General features: G+C 55.2%; 5 protein-coding genes across 5 annotated transcripts; 3 read left to right on the top strand and 2 right to left on the bottom strand.

Annotated features, from left to right (window-relative positions):
* Positions 1-619: 619 nt before the first annotated feature.
* On the bottom strand, positions 620-1,838 carry MAM_03853 (syntaxin; the record flags this gene model as incomplete). The annotated part of the gene is made up of 3 exons (XM_040822652.1): positions 620-860; positions 933-1,618; positions 1,686-1,838. The coding sequence occupies 3 exons, from the start codon at positions 1,836-1,838 to the stop codon at positions 620-622; spliced, it is 1,080 nt and encodes a 359-aa protein (XP_040679158.1).
* A 1,778-nt stretch (positions 1,839-3,616) lies between these two features.
* On the top strand, positions 3,617-4,006 carry MAM_03852 (Major facilitator superfamily domain, general substrate transporter; the record flags this gene model as incomplete). The annotated part of the gene is made up of 1 exon (XM_040822651.1): positions 3,617-4,006. The coding sequence occupies one exon, from the start codon at positions 3,617-3,619 to the stop codon at positions 4,004-4,006; it is 390 nt and encodes a 129-aa protein (XP_040679157.1).
* A 427-nt stretch (positions 4,007-4,433) lies between these two features.
* MAM_03851 (uncharacterized protein) lies at positions 4,434-5,029 on the bottom strand (the record flags this gene model as incomplete). Its single annotated transcript, XM_040822650.1, has 2 exons — positions 4,434-4,802; positions 4,904-5,029. 2 exons carry the CDS (start codon positions 5,027-5,029, stop codon positions 4,434-4,436), a joined length of 495 nt encoding a protein of 164 aa, XP_040679156.1.
* A 981-nt stretch (positions 5,030-6,010) lies between these two features.
* On the top strand, positions 6,011-8,682 carry MAM_03850 (AP-2 complex subunit beta; the record flags this gene model as incomplete). The annotated part of the gene is made up of 5 exons (XM_040822649.1): positions 6,011-6,055; positions 6,412-6,596; positions 6,662-6,737; positions 6,796-7,160; positions 7,215-8,682. 5 exons carry the CDS (start codon positions 6,011-6,013, stop codon positions 8,680-8,682), a joined length of 2,139 nt encoding a protein of 712 aa, XP_040679155.1.
* A 1,927-nt stretch (positions 8,683-10,609) lies between these two features.
* Positions 10,610-11,482, top strand: MAM_03849 (Ubiquitin; the record flags this gene model as incomplete). The annotated part of the gene is made up of 2 exons (XM_040822648.1): positions 10,610-11,255; positions 11,322-11,482. 2 exons carry the CDS (start codon positions 10,610-10,612, stop codon positions 11,480-11,482), a joined length of 807 nt encoding a protein of 268 aa, XP_040679154.1.
* Between the last annotated feature and the right edge of the window lie 399 nt (positions 11,483-11,881).

Raw genomic sequence — 11,881 nt, 5'->3', positions numbered from 1 at the left:
GCCTAGGTACTTGAGGTTAGAGATATCAAAGTCGCAAGTCCGGTCCAATGTCCGGTCGGGACTCTCGTCACGGTGCGGTGCGGTGCGGTTGCACGTCTTTCAGAGGGAGGGGGAGGGCATTGGTCAATCAATCAACTGTGATCATGGTAGCAAGCCAAGCTCGAGGACTTACCCGTCGCTGTTGACACAGTCCGAGTCTGAGTCTGGCCAAAGATCGGGACGCAGGACGCAGGACGCAGGACGCAGGATGCAGTCATTCAACAAATCTCGTCACTCCAGTCATTCGATGGCTGCCGCCGTGGCGCGGCACCGCGGAAAAGGGGGAAGGAAGGGGGCGGGGTTCTTCGAATGCGGTTTCCCTGGCCCGCACGCAAGCGGGTAAGGTGAGCCAGCTCCCGAGGTCGTTTGGCCGAGGCCCTTCGGCTCTCACGCAGTCGCAGTCGCAGGTGCCCGCGCACGGCCGAGCTGCTTACTATTACCAGTGCTGTGCCCGATGCTTGCACGCACAAGATGTAGCATGAATTTATTTTCTACATTGCCAAATGCCCACCGCTGCACATGCCCAGAGCAACTCGACACTTTGCTGCTGCTACATGTACTCCTGTCCTGGCAAGCCGCCTTATATGATTAAATCCCACAACACCAAAAAGGCACACAACCCGCTGGCCGCGAAAAAGGTGTAGCGCGCAGTGCTCGGCCGTTTCGTAGCCTTCTCCAGCTGCTTGTTGCCTCCGCCAATGTTATCTGCGGTTGATAAGGAGTTGGTCACAAGCTGCTCAATGTGCTCGGATTGCATCTCTAGGTTGTTGACGAGGAGCGATTGGAGTTCGGAAATTTCCACCAGCGACTTTTCGGCAGTTCTGCCTCACCGCGTCAACAAGGAGACACGGCAACGGAGAGGATGGCGGGTGGCGGGTGGCGGCGACGCTTACCTGACCTTGTCCAACGTGCTTTCGTAATGCTGCATCATGTCCTGGTTGCCCTCCTCAAACATCTGCAACTGCTGCTCGGTCAAGCCTTGACTGAATGTAGACGCCTTGCTCGGCGCGTCGCCCGTCAGGGCTGCGTCTTCGGAGACGGCGGCTGCCATGAATGCGTCTTTTGACACTGGCGGAAAGGGCGTGAAATCACCAGCCGGAGGAGCCAGCATGCCGCGCGACTTTTCCACTTCTCTCCTCAACCTCGTCTCCATCATGTCTTGCTGCGTGCGACAGCACAGCTCCAACCTCTGTCGCAGGAACCACAATATGCCATCGCGGTGCATATCTGTTTGCTGAGCATGCGCCTCCGCCGCGTCGTGCTCTGGCGACCTGCTTGTGATGCTGCCACCCGACGCCCAGGAACCCAGGGCACTCAAGGCGCTCGCGTACTTTTTCCGAATGAGGGCTGATTCCGTCTCTCGCCGCAGCTGCTCGGCTTCTTCCAGGCCGCGTATGCTGGCGTTGAGTTCTCTGATCATTTGCTTCGCATTGACGTCGACGTCTTCCCGCTCGCCATCTGTCAAAACCTGCGGCGGGCCATGACCCGCGCGGCCTGGCGCCCTCCGGGGCTGAGCTGTCGAAAGGTATGCCCGACGGACATCCTTGAGTTCCTTGTGCAAGCTCGCGATGTGCGAGTTCTGGGGCAACGCGTGGGGGTCAGCAATTGAACTCAAGCACACTTCCCCCCCGAGATGGTGGACTGACTATGCGATACGCCTCCCTGACGAAGCCTTCGAGGACGTCAACATCCAGAGCAGCTTTGCCCGATGTAGGCGCGGCGTGGTGCGTCCGCAGTAGATTGTTGAAGTCGTTGGCTAGGTCTCTGGACGGGAGATGAAAGGCCGTCGAGAGAGCCATTGCGGGCCAGCTTCCTTGTGTGCAGCGGAACGAACTGCGTGGCTTTGAGCAGCGAGGAAGCTTGGACGTCGTCTTAGACACAAGCCTGCTTAGTCATCACACACCGTCTGTACTCTCTACTCTGCACTGTGCAGTCTGCACAGAGTAGATTCTTCTGATGGCGCGCGACCAAGGGCATTTTGGTGACTTGTCGTCACCCTTATCAGCTCTAACAAGACGGCTCATCACAAAATTTCCACCAGCACATGACAATTTCTACCGTCTCGTGATGGCTCTACTGTCCTTTGAAACAGGGGCGCCGCGCGAGTGCCTGCACGAGTACCTACCTCCGAGGTATCTACTACTTGGGAATAGAAAACCTAGACGGGGAGAACCTGCAGCCCGATTCCCGCATGAAGACAACGCCGGGTGTTGAAAGTGCACCCCAAACGTACTGAAGCTGCGAGCGGCATCATGGGGCGTCGAATTGGTTTACTACTACGGGCTGCGGCTTGGACATCAATCGTCTCGGGTGCATTATTGACTGAATCAGCTCGTAGGGCATGCAGCCGACGAGAAAGACAAGACGAACAAAACAAGGGCCCAGAAACCCTAAAACAATCCGAGGGACGATTTGGCCGGGGTCAGCCAGCATCAAGACGCCCCGCCCCGCATGAGTGCTTGCTACGGACTTGCTCTGTGAAACTGAGGAGTGAGGACTCGATGAACCTTGCACCCTAGCTGGACCTTGGGCCTTGGACTTGGGCTACTCAAGACTTGACAACGCAGTACGGAGTAGTAATATATGTTCTGTCATGTTCGCCGCAACCTGGCCGTGCACCACCGGGGCCGGAAGTGGGAACGGACGTCGACCGAGCACACGTTGGCAGCCATTTGGTAAAGTGCTTGCAGTTTGAAAACGGGCCTGACGGGACCAGACGAGACGAGACGAGACGGATGAGAGAAGACGACGTTGACTTGAGGCTCATCGTAGTCGATGCTCATACATACACACATACATACAAACGTGGCCATGCGCGCACAACACACTGTGATTGGAAACAGCAGCCTCGTCGGTGACGGTGACGAAAACTAGCCGACTAACACAACGTGCCAGAAGACAACGACGATGCGGACCTTGGACGGATATGTCATCCACTCGGACTGCTGTCCCCATGATCCATAATACTACGGAGCACCTATGTAGGTAGTTAGTACCGAGTGGCGGGCCTGAATCGACAAAGCACAAGAAGCAGACAACCTCGGTCGGCTTCGCCTCTCTTATCAAGGCGTACTCTGTCATTACTCCGTAATATTAGTAGTCTTCACTTACTCGCTCCCGCCCCCCACAGCTGACGCTGCCGATATGACGTTGGTTTCGACCGGGCGCCAGAGTCCTGAGCCGGCTTCTGCTCTAGTTTCGTCTGTCAAAACCCTGGCCCGTCCTCTCTTCCCTCTCTCCCCCGTGCAGCATTTGCGATATGGAATCGTGACCTATTTCTTTCGCCTGTAGCAATGAAGGATGAGAGGGACCTCGGCGTTCCTTTGTCCGACCGCCGTGCGCAGCCAAACCCAGAGCAGGATTGCCGACCGGCCGCCGACACGGACCCGGTGGACACGGCGCCGCCGGCAGGACCAAGACCAGAGCCGGCGGTCGATTCCTCGGTATCAACACCATCATCACCATTGTCACCGTCAACGGCGGCCCGGCCCGGCGACCAGCTCCGTCAGCATCATGTGCCGGACGTCGTCGACAAACAGATGAGTCTGCTCGCATACAGCCCCTGTAATCTGCCATCATGGTTGGAGCTGTTGCGCTCATCGAATGGGGCTGGTCATTGGAGGCTGAGACGACCGTGGCCGCGCCGCTCGTCTTGCTCTTCATTGTCGGCATGCTCGTGCCGTCGTCGTTTGGCGTTCTCAACACGCTGCTGGTCGACCTCAACGGTGACGCGCCGGCCACGGCTGCCGCAGCGAACAATCTGACCCGGTGTCTTTCTGGCGCCGCCGCCGCCGCCGCCCTGGATCACATGTTTGATTCCATGGGTCGCGGCTGGACTTTCACCCTGTTGGCTCTGCTGATGGTCGCTTGCCTGCCTGGCTTGCGGGTACTCGAGAGGTATGGCCCTCGCTGGAGGGCAGAGAGAGCAGCCAGGACAGGGCGGAAGACGGGGGAGCAAGAGAACTAGACTACTTTGCCCACAAGACAAGACAACTGGCAAGGCAAGGCGACGCCGTGGCCGAGCATATAAAAGCCGCGATTTCATGACTCGATGACGATGATGACAAAGTCCCTCGCCTCAACCAACAGGCAGACGTAAATGTAATAGATACCACTAGAGATTTAACACAGCGGAAGCGAGAACATGTATTCAAACACACGGTTCGTATTTTTCTATTCTTCAGTTTTCGCTATCCTCATCTCGTCGGTGATGTGCATGCATTAAAACGTCACCGCAATGCAGTGATGGTCGTGTCCACAGATTCCCTCAACGGCTCCCACATTAACCAATCTGACCTCGTTGTCCTGCAAAGCGGCACGTTAGCAATGGACACGCACCCTCACCGCGCCCCGAGAAAGCCGGAGAGTCATGGGAGCATCAGGACGGGCGTGACTTACGGCAGCAGTCCCATCGAGTTCACCTTCCAGATGCCAACTCCCAGGGCGACGAGTTGCATCGCCACGTAGACCAACTTGGTTTGCAAGATCTGGGCGGCGTTCTTGTCGGTATTGAATCGCTCAAAGGTCTGGTTAGTCGCCATCAGGCCTGCAATGGGGTTCTTGAATGCCATGAACACCATCATGATGCTGAAAATCTGGAGCGAGTTGCCCGACATGTACATCATGATGACGGTCATGGGAAGGGCCTTGACGGGACCCAGGGCGAGTTCCCATGCTTTTTTGAGCTTGAGCGTTTCCATTTCTTCGCCGGTCGGTGCCTTTCGAGGAGGCTGCGGTTGGCCTTTGCCATCCCTGCTTGGTTTCTGATTATAGGCCCGTTAGTGGATGGTAGGGGAATAACGAGGCAAAAGGATGAGAACGAGGGCATGTGTCATTCGCCGTCTTGTTGCGGCAGCACGCGCACCTTGGAGGCAGACGGGCCCGAGGAGAAGCCGATGGGATCGGGGATGCCCGGCACCTTGGCTTTGGCGGCTGGAGGCGAACGCAGCTGCGAGACCCAAATGGGCACGTTTGAGTCTGGTGTTGACATTGCTATGGAGGCTGCGGAAACGAATCGGCAACGTTGGATTACCTGGGTAGTGATGGGATGATGCATGGGACGGGTACGGAGTACGGAGTAGTAGAGATGTGTGCTGCGGCTTCAGCATGTGGGTCCTTATCGATAAGCCGTCACTTGGCTCACATGCAAAGATGGATGATGGATGATGCAACTGAACTTTGCTGCTGGTACGGAAGCTGTTGAGCCGGCCCCCGCGCCATGCCAACGTTGGCCAGCTTCAGCGCGCTCACAGTGGATGCTAGCGGAGGCTTAGTGGACGCCTGGTGGATACGCGGTGGATATTCAGCGGATGGCTCCTTGACTGTTGGCACCAGTTGACCAGTTGACCACACTTGCCCAATATGTGATACCTAAGTAACTAGGTACCTTGGTAGTTACCAGCGGACCCCTTTCTACGCGGTTTTGACGGAATGCAGTAGTTACTCAACTCCCAGATGATTCGGCCAGTCCTCTCTTCCGAACCTCATCGTCCTCGACCCAGGCCTGGATCCTCCTGGGTCCGTCTCGTCACTCCGTTTCTGCGGCACGAAAAGAGTCGAGGTCCAAATGGTGGCCTGACTGGCGCAAGGTTCCCCCTTCCGACGGCAACACACTGGGCGGTTGAATCTGTTCTTGACTGGCTCGAATTTCCGAACCGGACGTGCCGCCTCATCGAGGTTTGACGTTTGACGTTTGACCATCGAACCATCGACTCGGCAAAAGCTCGCCTCCCGGAGACGGTTGTGCAACTCTGTCAGAGTCAATCGTAAGGTGTGTGGGAGAGCGGGTGCCTCTGTCCGCCATATTTCTCAGCTTTTTGCGTCGGCGTGACGAAGCAGACAAGCATCCTCTCACCAGAGTCACCACCACCTTCGCAGCGCCAACTGGTTTTGTTTGCTACCCAAGTAATTTGTTATCGGGTATCCTGGCCATCGCGGCTTGATACTACAGCCACCGGCTTCTCCCACCACCATGTCTTCCAAAGATAGCGGCGGGGATTCGAAGCTGTTCGCTCGGGTAAGCTAGTTCCTACATCGGTTTTTTTTTTTCAAATACATTTGCGCCCCCTACATGTACTTCGGTTTATGCCAACTTACCTTGCACCTGCCCCACGAAACACTCCCGACAGCGGTCGCATTGACATCCGAATGACCCCTTCGCCCCCGCGGACGTCGGTCGCTTGATATACCTCGTCCCGCAATACCGGCGCTGGAAGTGCTGTGACGACATCGCAGCGCAGCGCGTCTCGTCGACTCTTCTCAGATTATGCTTCCTATACCCTACGCACCGGATCCTCGACCATTCACGAGATGATGGCTGTATTCCCATTGTACATGCCACCCTTGATGTTCGATAGACTAAGAACTCCACAGGGCAAAGTAGCTGAGCTGCGACTCGAGCTGAGCAGCGGCGGCAAGAAGGATAAGAATTATGCCATCAAGAAAGTCGCCCTCAAAAGAATCGTGGCCAACATGACGATGAGCAATAACGACATGGTGGCGCTGTTTCCCGACATCATCGCCTGCATGCACATTCCAAGCTTGGAAATCAAGAAGATGTACGATGCCAACCCCCACACCTGGCTGACATCGGTCAAGCTGTGTCGTAGCTTACAACGCTTAGGTGCTTCTTGTACTTGGTCAACTATGCCCGAGTAAGACCGGAAATCGCCGTCAAGGCTATCCCGGTGCTAGAAAATGTTGCTGCCATCTGAACTCTGCAAGACGGGACCAAGGTCGATGCTGACTTGGTATTAGGACATGGAGGACCAGAATCCCTTGGTACGAGCTCTCGCACTGCGAACAATGTCATATATACATGTCAAAGAGTTTGTCGAAGCAACAGTTCCCATTGTAAAGCATATGCTGCGCGACAATGATCCATACGTCCGTAAAACGGCTGCATTCTGCGTTGCCAAACTTTACGACCACGACCGACAAATCGTTGAACAATCGGACCTACTCGATAGACTCAACTCTCTGCTGCGTGACGATAATCCCACCGTTGTTGCAAGCGCGTTGGCAGGACTGATGGACATTTGGGAAAGAAGCGACGCCGTCAAGCTCACCATTGACTATGCCAATGCGTCAAAAATGGTGGCCATTTTGCCTGATTGCTCAGAGTAAGTGGTCTCTACAGACACCGGCAGGATCGAACTATGCTAATAAAGGAACAGATGGGGTCAAACGTACATTCTTGAGGCGTTAATGTCCTACGTGCCACAGGAAACAGGCGAAGCTGCCTTGCTGGCGGAGCGCATTGCACCGCGGCTTTCACACTCGAATTCATCTGTTGTGTTGACATGTATCCGCGTAATTCTTTATTTGCTGAATTACATTGCGGACGAGAAGCAAATTACCACGCTGTGCAGAAAGCTTTCGCCGCCACTGGTTACCCTTCTCGCCAAAGGCCCTGAAGTCCAGTACCTGGCCCTGCGGAACGCTCTGTTAATCTTACAACGACGGCCCGAGGTGCTGAAGAACGACATCCGGGTGTTTTTCTGCAAATATAACGACCCCATTTACGTCAAAGTCACAAAATTGGAACTCATCTTCATGCTTGCCAGTGAAAAGAATATTGATGAGGTGCTGACCGAATTGCGAGAATACGCCACAGAGATCGACGTTCACTTTGTTCGAAAGGCTGTTCGAGCAATAGGGAAGTTGGCCATCAAGATAGAACCAGCGGCTAGTCGGTGTATCGACCTTCTTTTGGAGCTTGTCTCGACGAAAGTCACATATATCGTCCAGGAGGCGACCGTGGTCATCAGGAACATCTTCAGAAAATACCCCAATCAGTACGAGACCATAATCGGCACCCTGTGCGAGCATCTCGACTCGCTAGACGAGCCAGAGGCCAAGGCTGCAATGGTCTGGGTCATTGGACAGTACGCCGATCGTATCGAGAATAGCGACGCGCTGCTGGAGGACTTTCTCTATACATTCTCAGAGGAGCCTGTCGAGGTGCAGTTGGCTCTGCTGACAGCCACGGTGAAGCTGTTCATCCAAAGACCCACCAGAGCCCAAGAGTTGGTTCCCAAGGTTTTGAAATGGGCAACTGAGGAGACAGACAACCCCGACTTACGTGACCGAGCGTACATGTATTGGCGACTGTTGTCAACAGACATGAACGCAGCGAAAAAAATTGTCATGGGAGACAAGCCGCCGATTACTGCCGAAGCCGAGAGGTTAGAAGCGCCCACTTTGGAGGAAATGTGTCTCAATGTTGGAACGCTGGCAACCATATACCTCAAGCCAGTCCAGACGGTCTTCCGGTCCGCACGCCCACGTAAGCTTCAAGACTCACCTGCGTTGCAAAAGCAAAATCTCCTCGTGGACGCGGATAACCAAAAGAGCGTCAGCATGCTTGGCCGGGGCGGTCAACCGACGAATATTGACCTGAGAAGTCGGAATGCCGCCCCGGCCAATGGGCAGGGCAACCTGTCGCAAGCACTCAGCGATGCAGACGCTTATTTTTCAAGTATTGGAACCCCAATGGCGGCGATGAGGCTAGACCAAGGCGAGGATATGTTTGGTGGGAGCAGTGGGAATATGACGGGCTACGTTGTCAGTGCTCATGCACCAGAATCTGTCTTGCAACCAGCGCAGGGGGCGGGGAGCAACGGTGACTTGTTGGCGCTTTGAGAATCGAGCGATTGGAGTTGGACTGCCGTTTGGCGGGCAGCGGTGGCATGTCAAAAGGGCGGATTGTAGGCGAAGACTGTTTGATGTCTTGCAGATAATGCCATTGACGGCGGACGTTGTTGCGGATGAGACATGGCCACTGAGCCACTTCACTCGATGTCTCTCAATTGCCCGAAAGAGACGGCTCTACGTGGGAAAGGGCATGAGCATGTCCTCCAGGCTCTGGCTACCTAGATATGGGTGTTCAATTGAGGGCTGATTTTTGACAATCCATTTACGTGACGCAGGTATGGAGTATGCAGCAAGGCTTGCGTGGCAACCAAAGGATATTGGATTGGTGCCACGAATCGAGGTCAACCGTGTGCTTAGAAGTATGAAATCGCGCTGCCACAATACGACGGCTGCCAGCCGAGATTCTGGAGCGTGTTGATGAGCCCAGTCCAGGTCCATGTCCCAGGTCGGTCGTACCGAGGAACAGATGGGGATGCATTGCTACAAAAAGCACAGAGCAAGGAGCCGAGACGGCGCATAGATGGATTCGGAGGGCCTTTCGGCCGGGTGGGCATACCGTATGGAAGCAGTTCCATCATCGTCGAAGCTCGAAGCGCAACGTGAGTAGGCAGGCAGCCAAGTCGTATTTGGTTTCGGTGGAGGCGCAAGAAGGGGAGGGGCTGGCATCATGGTTGGAGAAGTCGACGCCACAAACATGCCACATGTGCCGGACTCCGTACGAACGACGGGGGCTCGTGCCCTGACGAGGCAGATTATCTGGAGAATGCCATTGCGGCACGGAAGTCACTCGGAGAGTCGGCACGGAACAAGTCACTTTATTGTTACCCCGTGGGCGCCAACCCAGGATATTGGATGCCAGTCAGTGCCGTCCGTCACCCGTGGTCCGCCATCCCCGGACGTGCGACCTCGACCTTGGGGACGTCGACATGGCTTCGCTGGCAGGGGCGCAACGTGAGCCACGGGCGGGGGACTCGCACCTCGAGGCTTGGGACGTCTTGGAAGTCTTGGAATGAGTCTGGAGGCCTTGGGTTTGGCCACGGACTGCACTGCATAGAGTGAGGTTAGGTACCTACTTGAGGGTATCTGGGTACCTGCCTTGAGTAAGTACCTACTTGGTAAGTACCTCGATGGCATTGCATCTCACGGTTTGTGGAAGGAGAACATGGAAGGAGGGGGAAGCGAAAACCAAAGCCAGCTGGGTGTTGAGGATGCTCCCAAGACACTGTACTTGCTTGCTTAAATACTTGAGTACTTAAGTAGGTAGCTAGCCAAGTAAGCACCCACTGAAGTAGCTACTGGCCTTTTATTATTACTTCAAGTACTTACTCAAGACCCAAGCAACGAGCAAGGTGGGTGGGTGCTCTTTTAAATGCCTTCGTGTCATGTACCAGCAACCACGTCTGCGCGCTGCAAAGTCACCTTTGGAACGCCCCAGGCAAGCCAGTCACCTCGCTTCTCTTTCCCTCTCTGACTCTCTTCTTCCCTTGGTGTCGCTCGTCGTTCGTCGCGCCTTCCTGTACTCACAGCCAACAGGACCACCCTGGGCAACTTGAGCAAGCCGATCTTCGCCTCCCCCCACTCCCCGTCTGAGCCGGGTCCTCCTCGCACTTGGTCAATCTGGGACTGTGCTCAACCTGACGTCTACATGACCATCATCATCTCTTACTTACCACTGGCCTCTCAGGACATCTGACCTCTTCCTCTGTTTATCGCTCAAGGCCGGGTCGAGGGCCTCTTTCATCTTGGAGCCATATATGATTTGTTTGCCTCAGCTTCATCCCACACGCCTGCGCGTTGCTCGTATCCTTGCTGCCGGCTGCAGGACCCCCGTCGGACAGCCACCCTGCGGCCCCGGTCCTTCAAGTACCTCTCGTCCATCGCCGCTGCTGTTGCGAGCATCTTCATAGGCCCAACCATGAGTTCTGGCAGTAACCACAAAGTCACCCGTCTTCCTGCCGACAACCCCCGACTCGACCAGCCCAGCGACGCTGTTCCCATGGAACACATGGCTCAAGGAACCACGTCGGTTGAGGAGCCGAACACGGCCGCCCGTGCCTATGCCTCCCACGAGTCCCAGATTGTCGCCGTCGAACCGCCGTCGGTATCAAAGACAACAACGCCCACCGATCCCGAGCAACGCAGCGCCGTAGAGGCGAACAACGCCGAGGCCGTGTCAAAGGGCAAAGAGAAGGAGGAAGTGGCCCCAGTGCCGCCCAACAAGGAGAGGAGCGACTCCATCCTGGCCATTGGGCCTGCGCAGGACGACATCCATACAGCCCCTGGCCAGTCCGACAGCACTGTCTGCAACATCACTCTCCTGCTAACGTCAGGAAGTCGCCATCCGTACAAGATTGACGCCAAGTATCTCACGAGGAGAAACGTGACCATGCCCGATGAGACAGAATCTGGGCAGCCGGACCCGTTCAGCATCAGCATCTACACATTGAAGGAGCTCATCCTGCGGGAGTGGAGAGGCGATTGGGAGGCAAAGCCTGCCAGTCCCAGTAGCATAAGACTGATTCACTTCGGAAAGCTACTAGACGATAAAGAACAGCTGAAGAGTAAGCAAGTCTTGGAGCAAACTCGTGGTGTGAAGAGTGAAGAATTTCCCTAACCTCAAGCCGTAGAGTACCAATTCAGCACGGAAAGCCCCAATGTGGTGCATATGAGCATTCGTCCTCAGGACCTGGACGAGGAGGAGCCCAAGTCGGGAAGCAAGAACCTTCCAGGCGGCAGCGGAGACGGACAGCGATCCAGATCGGGCGGAATGTGCTGCGTCATCTTATGAGGGCCTCTCGTATCTCGTCCACCCGACTTTACTCCCTGCACTCTTGCGGATGTCTTTGTTTTTGCTACGTCTAGAGAAGTGCTCTTTTCGTTTTTGTGCCGGCTCCGTTCATTGCCGGATTCTTTTTTTTTTCTTTTTTTCCCCTTTCTTTTGGAAAGGCAGAACATACGTCGACGTGTACATTTTTTTTTTTTACGACGGGTCGACTTTCGAACCGAAGAGTCCAAGCGAAGCCTAAAACTGGCGTCTTAGCCTGCGAGGAATGCAACTGCCTGTCGGGTCAGCGGCATGCTGTTTGACACCCACAAGATAGTCACCTCACTGTTTGAAGAGCAAAATTCACGTACGCACACACTCATTCTAATATTCAGCACATCGTTTTGGGTTTATTCTACTTGG

The sequence above is a fragment of the Metarhizium album genome (genome assembly GCF_000804445.1).
Source record: "Metarhizium album ARSEF 1941 chromosome Unknown scaffold_8, whole genome shotgun sequence".
In the NCBI taxonomy this organism is placed as follows: Eukaryota; Fungi; Ascomycota; class Sordariomycetes; order Hypocreales; family Clavicipitaceae; genus Metarhizium; species Metarhizium album.
The sequence above is the reverse complement of the archived record's forward strand: the minus strand, read 5'-3'. Positions and strand labels throughout refer to the sequence as shown.